The sequence below is a fragment of the Anabrus simplex genome, chromosome 1 (genome assembly GCF_040414725.1).
Source record: "Anabrus simplex isolate iqAnaSimp1 chromosome 1, ASM4041472v1, whole genome shotgun sequence".
Lineage (NCBI taxonomy): Eukaryota > Metazoa > Arthropoda > Insecta > Orthoptera > Tettigoniidae > Anabrus > Anabrus simplex.
In genome coordinates this window covers 1,294,364,131-1,294,383,536 of record NC_090265.1, presented here as the reverse complement: position 1 = coordinate 1,294,383,536, position 19,406 = coordinate 1,294,364,131, and the positions used below count along the sequence as shown (strand labels likewise).

Genomic DNA, 19,406 nt, shown 5'->3' with positions numbered 1-19,406 from the left:
AGGGTACTAATTGGAACAACAATGAAATGCCTCTGTTTCCTTCTGAAAGGGAATGTTATGCCATTCAGCTAACCACAAACCTACAATGAAGTATTTGCCCACATTATATTGAAGAGAGAGAGCAGGAATTGCCCCACCTTGACAGAGAGACTGGTTTGACCAGTATCAGTGGATATCAGTTCCCCAGTGCCTTACCTCTTCACTCATGTGGTCTGGGAGTGTAGCAGGCACTCATTCTGTCACTGACAGTGAAAGTGGCAGCAGCCTCATGTGTGTGTACTTGTCAGTGTGACCAGAACACAGCTCTGTTACTGAACACATGGCTACAGGAGGTAAGCAACACACTTACAAATTTTAAATTAACTTGAGAATTTCTCATTACTGTAACTTATTCTTCTGATATCTGTTATTTTAGTTATGAAAATTAATTTTATCCTAGTGAACAGCAATTTTTGACCCACTTCATATATACACATATAATATATCATACCGTATCTTACTATATTTATCACATCTTTATATTTGTTGACAATATTTTTTCACAGCATGAATAGTAGTCTGATAATCTGAAAAACCATTAAATTTTTTTTTTAAGAGAATGGAACTATTCAAAACCCTATCCACAACATTTAAAAAAGTGTTAAAAAATAAATGAAATTATATTATATTTACATCGGTCTTTTATTAATATATTGCTTATAAATAGATGAAAAACTGAGATTAAAATTTTTATGCTTATGCTTTTATTTTATAATATTTTAGACATTGAAAAAGTATAACTATTTTGTTATGGATGGAAACTATAATAAAATTGCTTAAATTATGGTAATTACATACCAGATAGAGATGATAATCAAACACTGAATGAGTTATTGTGTTTTTCTGGTAATGTCTGGGTTCATTGGGTCATTCTGCTCCTTCAGGGCTTTATTAGATGATCTTCCTGAAACCATATCATTTTTGGGTACAAATTCCACCTTGTAGTTTCTGCGACTGAAATCTTGGTTGAAAGAATAGAAAGACAAAAAGAAAAATCATTTGGACTATTACAACCTACCATCGAGATACATGCATAATGCTCATTTAAATTCTTAGAACTTTACCCTGTAATGTACTGTATTTATTTACAACATACTAATAGTTACGGTTGTATGCATCAGTTAGTAATAATGTCACAGGCAAGTAACATGCCAGTTTGATAAAATATTACAGTTAGATTTTCATTTCTATTCAAACCTTAGCACCTGACAGTCCTAAGACTGAAATTAGAAGTACAATAATAAAGGCTATTTTCAGGATATAATAATACCCTTTGTCTATATTTTAAATTAATAGCAACCTATATTTTACTAAATTGTGAAACTAACGTTCACAAAATTAATATTTCACTATCACAAATTATTATCATTTTGGAACGAGTAATTTTTGAGCAATAATCATTTCTTAACTCAATTTTATTTGAAAACTTTCAGAATAAATTAGTTTCTATTAGTTGATATTAAATTTCATCGACATTGATATTTAAAATAAACAGAATATATATTGGTGGGATTTCATATATTTCACAGATATGCTCTGACTTTGTATAACAATAAAAGCTTTCTTTATCTTCTAAGATTCATCAGGAGATAAAACTTAGTGAGGCATAGGTGCCTTGTCATATGTTAAATTTTTAAGCTCATAATGAGTGCTACAATATGAAATAAAATAAAATAGTGAGAGCCTGGAATATGCTTCTCCTGACAGTTGCTTTGCTGATGAATTAGTTTATTAGAGGTTCAAGCTCCAGTTACCTTGTGAGATCGGAATGGATGTTCGATAATGCTACATGATTCAAGCAGTCTTGGGATATAGTGGCTCCTCTGACCTACACTATACTTTCTGCACTACACTTTCAAAACTTAGTGTGACATTATGCTGTTTAACCACATCCAACAAAATATGTCCATGTAGAGTTAGTTTTTTCAGACTCAAGATCTTAACCATAAAAACGTAACTTAATTACTAATCTTCTATGCTTAATAAAAACTGCTCTATTTTAATCAGATATGGCATTGTTTTGGGTGGAAACCTGCTTTTCAAGCTGCTTACTACTGTGTGATCCACTTCCTCATAATATAAAATTTGCAACTTATCCTGAACATTCTGAAAAATTGTTATTGACACTTCCTAACTTTAATTGATTATTTTCTTGTTCTTGAAAGACCTGGTTGCAAAGTATGACACTTTTCCTTAGCATGTTTCCAAAGGGATAAAAAGGCACACGCAAGGATGTCCAAATCAAGACACAAATACATCCAATGAAATATACTGTTAAAAAGCTATATATTAATTTTATGGATTGTTACCATATTGTAACTTTGTATCTGTACATGTGTACATTTCATTTGGATCCATTAATATGATTTGCTATAGGACTTCAAGTATATACCATAACTATATTGGCTAGGAGAGAGTCTGGAAAAATTCTGGGAGAAAATCCATTCAGAATAGCTCCAATCAATGTAGGTATTCAAATCCCAGTCTTTCACTGAGGAGTATTAATTAGCATACTTGGCTACAATGGCAAATTTGCAATCTAAAGCAACTGGAAGAATTAGTTAAATATTTGACTAACAATTTAAAATGTTTGTTGACAATAAAAGAAGACTATTGTATAATTTAAAACAGCACAACAGCAGATTATCGTGATAATAAGGCATAAAATACAGGGCAGAAAACTATAGATTATTCTTATTTTGTTCACTGATTGAATTGATTCTATCTTCCTTCCATTAGTCTCATTTGTACTGACAGCCTCCTGTTGAACTTCATTTAACTTACCAAGGCATTTCTAAGGTCTGATCAGTCAGTTGGAAGTGAAATCCTATGGCATCTCTTTCAAATTATTATAATTAATAATTTAACAGTCATATCAGCACACTAAATTTTTTATTTACAGAACCGGTCCATCATCAGCATCAAAATGATTTTAAAAACATATGATTTTATATGAGTGTGTTGTCACATCGAGTTTTAAAACAGTTAAAATGGAGCCCTGTTGAGGTCAACTGTAAAATAAGAAAAAGAAAAAAGCAAGTGTAAAAGTATGAACACAATACATATAAAACTTAATAATGATGTTGTAAAAAATATATATGAACATACCATAGGAAGAGCTGGATTATCCTCGTGTTCAGGCTGTTGATCTAGTCTTAGGCAAACATTCAGCTTTAAGTACAGGGCACACAGGACGCACATGATAAATACGTCACCTCGAGGTTGTGAACAATATGTTGCTTATGAATATTTCATTAAAAATGTTATCAGGTTCCGTTATCTGTGCCAAGAATATCTCAATGATAGACAAATATGTGAAAAAGAAAATGGAGAAAGAAAGAAAAACCATGAGAGAAGAAAGGGAAATCTCTGAACGTAGTCAATTTGTAACATCTACACATTTTGGAAATCAAGTTTTTAAAATTGCTAATATATTTAAGAAATTTCAACTCGAAACAGTATTTAGAACCAGAAATAAAATATCAGAGCTGTTTTAAAACTCAATGTAACTGCCCACTCTTAACTCAATTTTATTTGAAGACTTTCAGAATAAATTAGTTTCTATTACTTGATATTAAATTTCATCGACATTGACATTTAAAATACATTTTTAAAATAATTTTGACATAGATGACAGACCTTAGAGTCTGAAAACCAGTTCTGTAAATAAAAAATTGAGTGTGCTGATATGACTGTTAAATGATTAATTATAATAATAAGTACTACCATCAGCACTGTTAATAAGATGGCTTTGATATTTTATAATGATTATGATCTCTTTCAACTGTGAACCCTTGCTGAAGTAACTAAAGACTTGATGTATTATACAGCAATTTGATCTAAGGAATTTAAGTATTGTGTAGAGAAGTAAATTTCCTCAATAGTGGAGGAGTCAGTCTATTTGCCAAACACACTATAAACTTCCTTACAGGTAGGCTACTAGTGGAGGATCCTCTCTACTCAAATTATTCTTAAATATAAAGTACTTAAAATATGTTGTTTAGGATATCAGTAATACCTTAACTGAATGTCTTCACTCTCCTTCATGCCAGTAATAGACGAGCACCACTTCTAATTAATAAGAGCATTTACTGGTAGTTCACAAAATGAGTCATCAATGGACTCCAAAGTTTAAACATTCCTCGCTATTCAATTGTTTTAATTGCTGGCCAGCTGAAAATTAGGATCAAGGACATTTTATTGATTACAGTCATAACAACTGTACTTAGGCCTACTGATAATGAACTCTCTAACAAGGCTAAAATTAAGAAGATGCTCTTATATTATTTGATAGAGTGTTCAGCATAGGAGGACCACTGCAGTTAACTTACAGGAACTAGCAAGTTTTAATGATGGATGTATTATCAAACTAGCTGTTGGGATGAGGGAGTGACCCCAAATAATGACAAGGGATTTTTATGCAGATACAATTAAAACATATTTTGTTGACAGAGCCACTACTGGTACTATTGAGGAAGCTTGTAGTGTGTTTGGCAAGTAGAGAGGCTACTCCACTATTGAGGAAGCTTGTAGTGCATTTGGCAAATAGAAGGACTCTTCCACTACTGAGGAAGCTTGTAATGTGTTTGGCAAGTAGAGAGACTCTTCCCTATTGATGAAGCTCATAGTGTGTTTGGCAAGTAGAGAGACTCCTCCTGCCTAAAGTTGAAGGTATGTTATTGGTGAGGGTTGAGGATGAATGTCCTTCAGAACACTTGGGGCTGCAGGAAGTATAATGCTTAACCTATATTAGTTGCCTTGGATCCTGGGCTTTCCTAATCCCTTCTTGCAAAACCATGCTGACCACCCCAGTTATATGAAACTGAGCCATGTTAACATTTACCAAATTCTGGGATTACAGGTTTCTGTCCCCTTCCCCTCAATGGTCATATGATAACAAGATGAAAATAAAAATTGGAAGAATGTCTCTTCCTGCAAACATAGTAGGATATACTTGGTACCGTAATACATCCATTAAAAATGTGTAAAAATGCATTTTAGTTTAATGTTAAAACTTTCATGAACTCATTACCATTGAAGAAATCAATTTATTCTCTTGTGGATTATTAGTTATATTTAATACATGTGTATTTCAATTCATATGACTACAAACAATCAGAAGCCAAGAAGGTTGAATTTTAAGGGGACCAGTATTCAATGTTTAATATGAACTGTAAACTATCACATACCTAATACTCTAAGGTACACCACTTCTCAATATGCACTTAATATACAGAATCGCCACAATTCCATATTACCATGGAAAGCATAAAATGATAATGTATACTTTTGAAAAAAATGTATATGAAACTAACTGAAAGATAAGACTGAGCTATCATTTTGTCAAAGAAAGGAATGTATGAAATTGTGGCAAGGTATGTCATTTAGAGATTGATTTGATATTACCTTGGGTGAGTCATAGTTTTCTGGTTCCTTTTTTCAGGTTTCTACATAGAAAAGACGTTTGGTATGAGTTAATTGCCAATAGTTCGCGATCTATTTAACTGATTAACAATGCCTAATTACCACAGAATATAAGTACCGGCAGTGAATAAGGTTTAATTCTTCTGTTTAAAATACTTGTAAGTGTCACTGTAATTTTTATACTGACCCTCCTTTTTTTTTTTTTTTTTTTACCATCAAGTAACAAAGTTGAGTAAAGATCTATTAGAATTCTTAATCATGGCACTGGTGCATTTACATTCCATTGCTACCTTGTATGTCTTCGCATTAGAATGGAAGTCTTACCCAGCTAACAACATGTTTACAAGGCCAATACATTCTCTGAATTACAATGAAGTACTACTCCACTGCCAGCAAGGGCTTTCCCACAATACATACCGTACTACAAGAAACTGATACTGCATCATTATGGCATCCTCATTTACATTCCTCATGGCACACTCTCTCTCTTCAAATAAGGGATATTAATACATTGTTTAACCCCTTTTAATAACAATCATTACTATAATCTCTCTCTCTCTCTCTTTCTCTAATATGTACACACACATATGCACCAACACAATTATGAAGTATAGTAAGGCATAAATATATAAAGTTTAAAGAAGGTAGAAAATCATCAAAATAATTTATTTTTTTTAAATTTGTGATGAGAAATAAATTATGGGGATCTACATGTGTCTATTGGCTACCTTCTTCTTCTTCTTTCACGGCCTTTTCTAATGTGGCACTAATCTGAATTAAGCCCACTTTTATGGCTGGATGCCTTTCCTGATGTCAATCCTATATATAGGGTTGTGATCAATATTGTGTATTTCTGTAGTGGTTGGTAATGTGATGTGTTACATGTAGATACATGTTTAGATGATCACAAACACCCAGCTCCAAACTAGAGGAATTATTATTATTATTATTATTATTATTATTATTATTATTATTATTATTATTATTATTATTATTATTATTATTATTATTATTATTATTGAATATCCCATTACAAACCCTATTTTACAAGTTAGTATATTAGGGCTACAGATAGTGAGACTAAGTTAATACATGACAATTGAATTTGAAATAGAGATGACTTATAAATGAGGTGGAGAAATTTGACAAACACTTTATAACAGCATCTTTTCTGAAATACCATAGTGAGAGGTGCTTGGTATTCTATATTACATATACTTAAATGCATTAATAATTCATATCTAATCTTGTCAAAAATTGGACACTCAAATAAAAGAAGAGGTACAGTTTGTGGCATTTCACTGGTACAGCTGTAGGGCTTCTGAATATTGATTCTAAACCTCTCGAAGTACTGTATGATCCAAACTTTCCATGTCCTGTCAGAAAATGAGTTATAGCATGTTTATGTTGTTTCCAATAACCTACTTTGTAGTCTGTCTTGAATATTTGGAAAGGACAAGTCCCTTGTTAGCTGGCTGTTTGTGCTGGTAATCCATTGGTTGTTCCACATAAGTTCCTTTTTTTACATGAGACATAGGACACTTTTCTTATATCAACAAGGCATCAGAAGAAGTAGTAGCTGCTTTGGCAAACTAGAGGAATTATCAAATGTACCTAATTAAAATTCCCAGTCCAACTATGAATCAAACTCAGGGCCTTCTGAACCAAAGTGCACTACGCTGACCATTCAGCCAAAGAGCTATTGGCTGACAATATTCTATGTTTTTATCTCAGACAGTCCATGCATCTTCTGGTACATCACAAGGAACACAACTTTCTCCCTTATTGTACATTATTTTCTATGGGCAATATTTTAATATACCTTATTATTATTATTATTATTATTATTATTATTATTATTATTATTATTATTATTATTATTATTATTATTATTATTTTGCTGTTGTTGTTGTTTCAATTTTTCCAACCCTAGAACATGTATAGACAGTTTCATTTTAAATGAACTCATAGGTTGAATTAAAGGACTTCTATTAAACCTAGATTATGGTACCATATATACAGTATATGCAACTCAATATTCCAAGGAACTTTGTGCCCTCAGAAATTCCTTTACTCTACTTTTAACTCCAATGAGACCTGTAATTGAATACTCCTTCTATTTTGATCTGTTTTCCAAAAATGACATACTGTACAAGAACAGTAAAAAAATATGTTCCTATACCGATTTCACAATATTGTCATCATTTTTATCCACAACAAATTAGGTATGCTTAATACTATTTGAGGAGTAAACAATCCAATAGAATTAAGCATACCTCAAGTGCTTTTTGTAGAAATTGTAGCTTATTCTTTAAGAAGATCTCAAGTTTTATTGGCCTTAAAGTCCAATTTAGTAATTTCCTGAGAATAAAATTACTTTAAAACAGTGTTGTAAGTGGCAGTTTGATTCTCACCTCTTGCATGTTCTGTTAAGGCAGTTAAATTTTATAAGCTTAGTAACTAAAATAGGAGCTATCTGGCCTAGGTAGTAAAGGCATGTTTGGTTCACTCGGAATTATGTCGGTTCTATTCCCTGTTAGAAAGTTGGAAATTTTAAGAAATAATATTTCCACTTCTGGAGAGCACATTGCCTTGAGGTTCACTCAAGCTACACAAGAAATGAATATCAGAAAGGTGGTCGGGCTTAGATCTAGCCACTCTATCCCAACTAGTGTTGAGGTTACTGATAGTGGAAGCCTCTACCTACCACTGCTCCAAAACCCTTCACAGCTTGCACAGCGATTGTTAACTTAACAACCAAAAGGTTCAGAAAAACAAAATTCAAACAGTTCATTAAGAGTCTTGCACTCCTTTGTAAGATGACTACCGCTCAGTCAGGTGGTCTGCAGATATTGGAGTGCTATGCGGTCAGCATGACAACATGACTAACTGTATTGCTTGAATTTCTTGACCAGGTCTGCTGCCTCAGATGGTCACATGAGTCTGAGTCTTTCAGTCTAAAGGATTAAAATCCTAGGACAAACTGGGAATCGAACTCTGGGCCACTAGGTAAAAATGTTCACAAAAATACCCAAAATAAACTGGCAAGATCTAATACAGGTAAAACCTCATTTGTAATATGCCTATGTTGATTCCAATTTTTGGTTTTCATTTACTTACAAAATGCTGTATTATTTGCCATAAAGTATTATTAAACCTTTTTAATATTGCATCATATTTCCAATTCTTTTGTTTTTTATATTCTTTTGTTATATGCTGTAGTATAAAGAAATTAAAAAATTAATATCGTCCTTTTTGGTGGTGGTGAGCGGGCAGGGGGACATGTTAAGTCTCCCAATAGAAGCTTACAGTCAAATTGATAGCCCTGAACAAAATATATACATCATCTGAGATTGAAAGTATGAGTGTTGAATTTGCATTCTTACTTGAAAATGTGAGATAACAAGTTTTTGCTTTCATTGCAAAAGCAGAATGGAATTCTAAGAGATTAAAAAATCTTGTTACATACAATGTGAGAAGTTGTCTGTAGCTACACCTGTGGTGCAATGGGAGCTTATTTCATCATAAGGTAATACAGTAGAAATAAATTGCTTTAATCTAACCTGTATTATTACCAGTATCATAGCACATTATAAAAAACAAGACAGGACAGTATAATCAGACAAAGAAGTGGCTGAGGTATAGAATAAATGGCTTTGCTTGACCTTGACCAGATATGAAAATAACATATACGTTGATATCCTTTCACTTTTGTCATGTTATAAACTGTTCATTAAATATTGTAGCAGAACATTGGCTAGGAAGAGTAGAATCATTCACTGTTGTTAAAATAGAAATAGCTGTAAAGGTGCTGGTTTTGTATTTTTAAAATTTGAAATAATTTAGTAAAATGCCAGAACTTTCTGAAATATACCATCAAATTTTGTTAAATATTAGATATTTTATTGGCCATAGAATCCTGGTGTATCAATGATGTCTAATAGGCTGAATGTGGCAAAGTGGAGTGTCTGCTGCATTGTTTAGAATTTTTCAGACTATTTGTAGACTGTGTTGAATGTAAAATGTACATAATATTTTTTTCTTACAATGTTTGGACATGATTCCCATATTGAGCCCAGATCATGATTGCTTCAGAGTTCTTTTTTTTTTCATTCAGGATGAATCCACAAATGAGAATAGAACTAGAGAGGATGATTTTAACAAAAATAGAGTCATGGTTTCTTTTGTGAAGACAAGAAAAGAGTTAAATTTTGAAATAAAGAAAATATAAAGTAAGCATTTTTATAATATTTTTAATCAGTTTGAAGAATACACCAATGAGCAATTTAATACCTAGCTAGTTGTGTGTAACAATCCCTTTCACCCTGATGATGATGACAATGCAGCATGACAGAGACTCCACAAGATACCAGGAATGTGGGAAGTCATACTGTTCCATGACCACTGCACACCCTCCTGTAATCTACAGAGACTGTTCAGAGCAGGATCAACAGTGTGCGCCTCTCTCTTGATAGTATCGTAGACATGCTGAATAGGATTGAGGTCAGATGACCTTAGGGAGCAGAAAAACATCCTCATGCCCATGAAGTGTTAATTTTGCCGATCATCCACAATTCAGGACAGACTGGACAGTCTTACTGTACATATGGGCCTCTTGTAGTGTACTGGAGGTGAACATTTAGGAGGACATGATCTGCATGCAGGTTCTTGTATCATTTGTCACTGAGGGACATTGTCAGATGTTCCAAGGGTCCTGTTCTATCACACGTGAACAGTTCCTATATGATGATACAATCACCTCTGGCTTGAACTGTACCCTGCTGACGAGAGAATCCATTGCCTTGAGTGCTTGATGATGCACTTGTGCCCTGCTATGGACGTGTAGCCTACTAACTGATTCCACAACTCATTTGTCCAGGCAATCTTTCTCTACACTTTGAGAGTTCAATGGTGGTGTTCTTGTCCCAATGTCAGTCTTTGTGCCTTGTGATGTGCTATGAGCAGTAGTACCCAAGTGGGACTGTGGCTTATGTACCTCATTGCAAGGAACTGGTTCTGAGTGGTATGGCTGCTCACATTTCATTGTTATCCAGCTTTCAAATTGCGAGTAATCTGTTGCACTGTGAACCAACTATCCGCTCTTACCATCCAAGTCAGTCGACAGCAACCTCTGTCGACATACTGTACTCTACAGCAGTTGACCCTGGTGATAGTGGTTTTGCCTGAATCTACATACTCATGGTATGTTCTGGACACAGTCACCCATGGAAGGCCCATTACCTGTATGGCCTTGGAGAAGGAAGAGCCCATATATATGGCGTCGATAATCTGGCCGCAATCAAATGCGCCGAGATCTTGTGTCTTACTTATCCTTTGCTCACCTGTTACTCACATAGCCAGTACAAGGTCTGATGACATTACAGTCATATACCATGCCAAACTATTACATTTGCAGGCCAACCAGAGCGATATTTTGCCAAAATAGCAGCTATCTCTAATTCATTTGCTAATCATGACACCCAATCCACAACACGTATAGGCAGAATATACCTTCACATTACTCATGATGCCTTATTAATAGAAGTACTGGTATGTCCATTATTGAGATTATGAAAGATCTATGAGCATTTGTTGGGAAAAACAAAGTTTTTTAAAGAACTTACTATTTTGTAAATCATTCATTTTATGTGGCCACAAACGACAAAAGTAAAAGGCATGATGAAATGATTCTATGTAATTTTAAATAGTAGGTTCTACCATCAAAATACTGAAAATGAAAATCCACTGCCTGTTTCCAGTCATTTGACCGGGTCAGGAATGAAATGAACGAAGCCTCAATTTAGTGGCAAGGATAGGAATTGTACCGGCTGCCGAAGCCTGTCACACTCCTCATTATCTTTCTCTACAGAGTAACTCCCTTTTGTAATGTCAACTACTGTATATTGGAATTAATCTTTGACTTGCCATCGAAATGTATGCTACAAAGTTTCTCAACACCTTTTCTGTGAACCACTCTATTCATTGAGCAAGGAAGTTTACAATGTTTTATGACTTCAGTTATGGGCTATTCTTTTTGGTAATGTGAAATTTGAAAATCTGAACTGCAGAGATGTGATTTTCCTTTATCATTCAACTGAGACAAAGATGGCTCTGCAATTTCACTATGCGAAGAAAAGGTAAAGACCAAAAATTTCTAATCTTGTAATTCAGATGTCTGTTGACCTCATAACAATTGTATTCATAGTATGCTACTGTAGTACCAGTATGAAAAGTGAGATAACTTCCAGGTGTCCCAGTTAGTACAAATTTATAAAAATTCTTGCTGTTTACATAGTAGGCCTACTTGTATATTATCTTATTCATACATGCACCATGTACACTCATAAGTAGGTTATCTGAGAAATTAATATTTCCTCAAAACACTGCAATATGCACTTTTGTTGGAAATCTGACAGGAGACCCTAAATTCAACTCAGGTCACTGTTCTCTGATAACAGTAAGCTGGATGTAAACAAAACCTCAATGAGGAAGGAGAACTACAGGTTCTTCAGTCAAGTGGTGACATTTAGCTACTTCTGCTGTAATCATGACTGCACAAGGTAAGATAGCAACATCATATAACACATTGGATATTTGTTGTATGAGAAGGGTTTAAACTTATCTATATATATAAAAAGACATTTTCTGATTGACTGACTGACTGACTGACTGACTGACTGACTGACTGACTGACTGACTGACTCATTCATCATTGCCAAGCCAAAACTACTGGACATAAAGAAATGAAATTTTGATGATACATTTATAATACAATGTAGGTACTCTCTAAGGGAGAATTCTTGGACATTCTGTCACTAAGGGGGTGAAAAGCGGGGTGAATTTTAAAAATGAGTGTATGTATATCTGAAAGCTTTAAAATTTTACAGATGTATAAAAATATGTATTTAGAATCTCCTTTAAAAATAAACAAACACATACTTTTTGTTTTCAGAAAATCCCTCTAGGAGAAGTGAAAAGGGGTGAAAAATTGGTTGAATGCCTTTGATGAGGATACTCATATCTTAGAAACTGAAGATATTACAGACCTGAAAAATTGGTATTTGGAATCGTCTTTAAAAATAAAGAACCACGTTTTTTTTTGGGGGGGGGGAATTCAATCAATGGGGGTTAAGCAGGGGTGACAAATGGGGTGAATATTTAAAAAGACTATATCTACAGTATATCTCAGAAATGTAAAATGTTACAGATGTAAAAGTTGGTATTTGGAATCTCCTGTAAAAGTAAAGAAACATAGGTGATTTGTTTTTGGAAACTCCACCTAAGGGGAACTGTAAAGGGGGTGAAATTCTAAAACGAGCATGTCCACAGTATATCTCAAAAACTTACAGAAGTGAAAAATGTTTTTTTATCTCTATTAAAAATAAAGAAACATGTATGTTTTTGTTTTCAGAAAAACCACTTGGGTGGGGGGTAAAAATGGCTGAAAATGAGGCTGAATTATTATTATTATTAGGATACTGATATCTCAAAAACTGAAGATGTTACAGACGTAAAATTTGGTATTTGGAATCATCTTTAAAAATAATGAAATACGTATTTTTTGTTTTCAGAAATCCACTTGGTGGGGGGGGGGGGGGGGGGTGAATTGAAAAGTTAGTTGATTATTTGTATGAAGATACTATTATCTCAAAAATTAAAGATGTTGCAGACATGAACATTGGTATTTGGATTCTGCTTTAAAAGTAAAGAAACATGTATTCTTTGATTTTGGGAAATCCAATGAAGAGGAAGTAAAAGAATTGATTATTTAATTTAATTAATTGTATGAGGATACTTACATCTAATCTATATATATAAAATAAGAGTTTTTTCTGTACATTGCTCAAAATTTAAAAAGGATGGTATTTCTGTATCAGTCATGTCCATAGTAACAAGGAAATGCATTTTTTAATTTTCCATAATTTCTGTCTGTCTGTCTGTCTGTATGTATGTATGTATGTATGTATGTATGTACACGCATCACGAGAAAACGGCTGAAGAGAATTTAATGAAAATCGGTACGTAAAGTCCGGGAATAAGTCGCTACAATCTAGGCCATAAATAATCTTTTTCACGCTAAGAGAAATGGTAGTTTAGGGGAAGGCCTAAAATTTAATTCTCAAATATTTATGTTATTAGTGGCCCTATCTTAATGAAAACCGGTCTGTAAATTTCTAAAATAAGTCGCTACAATATAAACTATAAATAATCTTATTCACTCTGAAAGAAATGGTAGTTTAGGGGAAGGCCTAAAATTTTATACGCAAATATTTGTTATTAGTGGTCCTATCTTAATTAAAATACGTATGCAAAGTCGGCGAATAAGTCACTACAATCTACGCCATAAATAATCTTATTCACGCTAAGAGAAATGGCAGTTTAGGGGAAGGTCTAAAATTTAATTCTCAAATATTTGTTATTAGTTGTCCCATCGTAAATGAAATCGGTAATGAAAGTCGGAGAATAAGTCGCTACAATCTAGGTCATAAATAACTTTATTCACGTTGAGCGAAATGGTAGTTTAAGGGAAGGCCCAAAATTTAATTCTCGAATATTTGTGTTATTAGTGGCCTTATTGACAATTACTATATAAATAAAGTTACATAGTATTATTTCCGACCATTTATGTCTTTTACATTTTGACCGTACCGGCTATGATAACGGAGATTTTTTTTTTTTTTTTTTTTTTTTTTTTGCTATTTACTTTACGTCGCACCGACACAGATGGGGCTCATGGCGACGATGGGATACGAAAGGGCTAGGAGTGGGAAGGAAACAGCTCCTACGTTAATTACGTTACAGCCCCAGCATTTTCCTGGTGTGAAAACTGGAGACCACAGAAAACCATCTTCAGGGCTGTCAACAATGGAGTTCGAACCCACTACCTCCCGCATCCAAGCTCACATCTATGCGCCCCTAACCGCACAGCCAACTCACCCGGTCGTACCGAGCATAACAGTCTGCCTGAAAATTGGCGGGAAGTAGCTGGGGAGTTAGATAAATTTCTGATACTACTGATACGGAACAAACTGGTTCATCATAGCGTTCGAGCTATTCACTTCCTACTCTGAGGCACTGATTGGAATGAGCAGTGTGCATATTTAACGGAATAATGGCAGAGAAGTGTTCACGGCTGTCTGCGGTCTGGTCATTGCAGCACTGGAACTTTGGACTGTTAGATCGGCACCGTAGTACTGTTCGTTAAAAGTGAGAAATTGTGCGGTTTATTAATTTGTTCGAGTATTTTATATAACATTGCTTTTAATCACTACATTCCTTCTGACGACCAGGTAGAAAAACCACAAAGACAGTCTGAGAATCCCGTAGCGAAGCACGGGTACATCAGCTAGTAAAAACTAGAGTTGTTACAGACCTGAAAATTGGTATTTGGATCTGCTTTAAAAACAAAGAAAAACGCATTATGGCGGGAAAATCATCTTGGGGGCGAGGGTGAAAAGGAGTTGAATTCCTTCTATGGAGACACATATCTCAAAAACTGAAGATGTTACAGTCGTGATAATTGGTATTTAGACTATCCTTTACTAATAAAGAAACGAGTATTTTTTCCGGAAAATTCACTTAAGGGTTGGAGTGTGAAAGGAAGTGCAAAAAAGTGATTTTTTTTTTATAGGGATACTTATATCTCAAAACTGGAGGTAACAGACGTGAACATTGGTATTTGTAATCTCCTTTAAACTTAAAGAAGCACGCCTTCTTTTTTTTTTTTGTGTGTGTGTGGGGGGAGGGGGGAGGATGAATCAACTTAACGGCGGTGGGGTGAAAAAGGAGTTGAGACCAATTGATTTTACTGTTCATAATGTGCTTGATTCCAATCATAAACCGATCATTTTAAATCTTTCCTGGGTTCGTTTTCAAGAGCCATCTTTTATTTTGGAGAACTTAAAGTTTACAGTAGGTTCTCCTGGCATATAATAAAAATTGAAACACATTTGAAATAAACGATAGGAATGACATTGACCATGCAATTGTTCACCCCTATATAATACATCAACAATGCTCGGAAGTATATCATTCGAATCGCCAGAAATCCTGTGCACTTGCCTATGCGCGACAATGATGCTGGTCACATTGTCAGCAATGACAATGGCAGCAGATGCAATTTACCTCCAAGTAGCAGTTCTGTATCTTGCAGTGGGGTCCACAACATCAATAATAATAATAATAATAATAATAATAATAATAATAATAATAATAATAATAATAATAATAATAATAATAATAATAATAATAATAATCTAAACTCAACTAACATCACCCACCCTAATAATAATAATGATGTTCTGGACCGTCGTCAAAATATGCGGACTGTGATGGAAACGGAACCTGGCCGGGTAATGACTACAAATGCAGTCCGGCTGCTCGTTCAGTACCACCAAGGCACCGAAGACGACAGCGCGCTGTATCTCCTGAAGGATTTGATCCATTTTAAAAATGCTTATACCGGGCGAGTTGGCCATGCGGTTAGAGACGCGCAACTGTAAGCTCGCATCCGGGAAATAGTGGGTTCGAACCCCACTGTTGGCAGCCCTGAAGATGGTTTTCTGTGCCGTCCCATTTTCACACCAGAAAAATTCTGGGGCTGTACTTTAATTAAGGCCACGGCTGCTTCCTTCCTATCCCCAGACCTTTCTTGTCCCATTGTCGCTATAAGACCTATCTGTGTCGGTGCGACGTAAAGCAAATAGAAAAAAAAATGCTTATAGGAAAGGATGGCAAAGATTTAGGGGCCCAACTGACTGGGTGGAATACCTGGAGCTAGCCCGGGAAGTACAAAATCGATTGTTGGAAAGAAAGATTGAAAAATGGGATGGTCAGATCGCAAATTTTGGCATATTATTATAAAATGTTAAGCGTTCAATTATAAATTTCATTATAATACCGTTGTGAAGCACGGTAACTTGCTAGTTATAGATGGAATAAATAACCTCACTGCAGTACTTTCTGTGCAGAACATTCAAAAAAATTTCATAGCCTACTTATTGCTAATGTTTTATATTTCTTGATCTGAAAACACTTCATCTTTGTTATTATTATTATTATTATTATTATTATTATTATTATTATTATTATTATTATTATTATTATTATTATTATTATTATTACATAAGGGATCTAACATCAAGGTCACTGGTTATCTTTATAGAAATATATCAGCAATATACATTTTTTTAAAGCCATTTATTTCCACAGGGGCATTGAAAGCCCTTGGGGGAGTGGAAAGTACAGGCTTTCACTATCCATAAACTCAGCACTAAGTGGGACAGAAAAGTTAGCTCTATGCCTGGCTGCCTTTGGCCTCAGGTATGAACCTGGTATGCACTCATTTCTTTGTGTAGGCTGAGTGAACCTCAGGGCCATGTGCTTTTTCCAGAAGTGGAAATATTGTTTCTTAATTGTTTGATTTCCTGAGTGGGTATCGAACCCATGTTCTTCCAAATAAGCTGAGTGTGCCTTTACCGTCTCGACAAGCAGCCCCTAATAATATCTAATAATATACATATAGGCTACATAAATATATCATATATACTTTATGTATGGTTTTTCAGGCCAGGAGTGTGCGAGGACATGTTTTGCTCACCTGATGCAGGTCATTCTATTTGACACCCGTGGGCGACTTGCATGTCTGGATGTGGGATAATCAGATAGGGAGAGGGTGAAACTCGGTATCAGCATATAGCCTACTCCTGTCGAATAACTCCAACATTTCAGCTCAAGGCCTTAACGTCCCATCCAACAGACGAATCACCGTCAACAGTGTTGTATGCCCTCACTCCATATGAACACTGTGGAGAATTTTGCAATTGAATCCAAGCTTTTGGCACACAATCTAGTGATTAGAAATTATTTACCTCCTCCTCTCCTACCCCGCCAGCCAGCATTCTGATGGTGGAATTCTTTTTGACCAACAGGACTCAAGTCCACAAATCACAGCCTTAATGATCATGGCCATCAGGCAGGCTCAAACAGTACTAATAAGTGGCTTCAAAGCAAGATTTCTTCTTTCTGGATAGTTGAGATTAAAAGAAGATAATTTAATAAATATAGCCTATTGAACTCATTTTTGAGTTTTGTTTGCAAATCTAATATGCATGCTTGGATGGCTTATCTCATTATTGAATAGGCTACACATGTATTATTTTACACATTTCTATAGATTTATGAGAAGTATAGTCAGTTAACTTCAGCTGAAAATGATAGTACCTACATAAAATGCTATATGAACAACTCAGAAATTAATTGAATAATTCTCATTATTGTTATTGGCTTTTGTAAGGTAAGACTATTTTATATTACCATTACTTTATTGACTAAGTGCTATGAGTTTTAGATTTACTTGAATAATTGTGCCTCAAGTTACTTAAATTGTTACACATGCCACAAACTTATTTTATAATAGTGCTTAATGTTTTATACTTACTCTGTATCAAGTGAGTCAGACAATCAAGTTAGACACTCATTTTACATTTCCCACATTTCAACAACTAATTCTTGCTAATCTCAAACTCTACTGTTCAAATTGGTGAATTTAGTATATCTTGTCAGCAGTAATACTGCTTTTTATTTCATATATTTTTTTGGTAAAAGCAGTGCCGAATCTATAATACGGTATTTGGCCCCCTGCAAAAATTAATGAAAGGTCCTTCTACACTGAAAGAATGTTTTCCTGTGTTGTCAAATAATGGAAATATCAAATAACTATTTGACATCATTTGTAATGTGGTACCATATATGATTCATGGGTAAATATATAAAAGAAAAATAAACTAAGCTTATCTTACTTAATTATTCAGTGTTTATGTTAGTATTTGAATCTCCACTCAGGATTCCTCTATAAATTAGACATATTACAAATGCTTAACTTTGAAAATAAAAAATCCAGCAAATTCTATTCGGTTCATTACGATCCTTGAGGATCACAAATGACTTGTTCGGCACGTCTTTTTTCTTCCCAACACCTCTTCATTCTCTCACTCCTCCTCTTTCTCTCTGCTTCCGTGATCTGAATCTGGATCCTGGTGTCTGTCCATCTGTGACTTTCCACAAGCTTTTTGTATTTGGACCTATCCTGTACTGTGATCAGTGGATATTTTTCCTTTATGCCAATAGTCTCCCAATGTTCTCTGACTTCCTTCATCCACTTATTTCCAGTTAAGCAGGTTGCATTCCATATCTTCTTCGTCAGCCTACTGTCATCCATCCTCATGAGATGTCCAACAAATCCTAACCTTCTCTTTCTTATCACACTCGAGATTGGTTCTACACTCGCATATAGTTCCTGCCTTGATCTGTGTACTCAGATTTCATCTTGCTTTTTGGTGCCCCATGTCTGTATCAAGATTCTTCTTTCCTCCTTCTGCAATTGTATGCATGCTCTCTTGCCCAATGTCAGCGTTTCAGTTGCATATAATGCAGCATTCCTGATGGTTACCAATCATGTAGTGTTACAGTTTGTCGTTCCTCGAGAGGTTCTTCTTTCCATATGCAGTCATAGCTGCATATCGTAGTTTCAGCAGCAGTTGAGCTCTGTCTGTGGTCCTTTTGTTGCTTTGTACTTTACCCGTGATGTTCTCACCTAGGTACCAGAAGCTGTCGACTCTCTCTACCACTTGGCCTTTTCCATTCCAATCGGTCTTCGTATTCAGTACCTTCGTCTTGTTGAACGCTATTTTTAGACCAACCTTTGGTGCAGTCTCAGCTAGATCTGCTAGTGCCAACTTCGCGTCTTCTTCCTTCTCATGTACTAAAAAATGAAATTCAGTTTTACAGAAAAATGTTGTATCTTCATATAGTACAGCCAATGATTTCAATTAAAATGCCGTTCATCTTGGTTTCATGCTTCAAATTCATTTATCAGTTCATCTATAACCAATGCCGATGCATGTTTATAATTTATAAAATTAATGCTAGACTCTGAGTCACTG

At 34.7% G+C, this 19,406-nt stretch overlaps 1 protein-coding gene across 2 annotated transcripts in view; it reads left to right on the top strand.

Annotated features, from left to right (window-relative positions):
• The first annotated feature begins 210 nt into the window (after window positions 1-210).
• LOC136858273 (sialin) overlaps window positions 211-19,406 on the top strand; it is a 252,861-nt gene continuing 233,665 nt past the window's right edge. Inside the window, exon 1 of one of the 2 annotated variants that reach the window (XM_067137681.2) lies at window positions 211-332. In XM_067137681.2, coding sequence (XP_066993782.1) covers window positions 320-332 — 13 coding nt within the window. In that variant the 5' untranslated portion in view covers window positions 211-319. Of the gene's footprint in view, window positions 333-11,935; window positions 12,024-19,406 lie in introns of those variants that run through there. The other variant, XM_067137682.2, reaches the window with a different exon arrangement.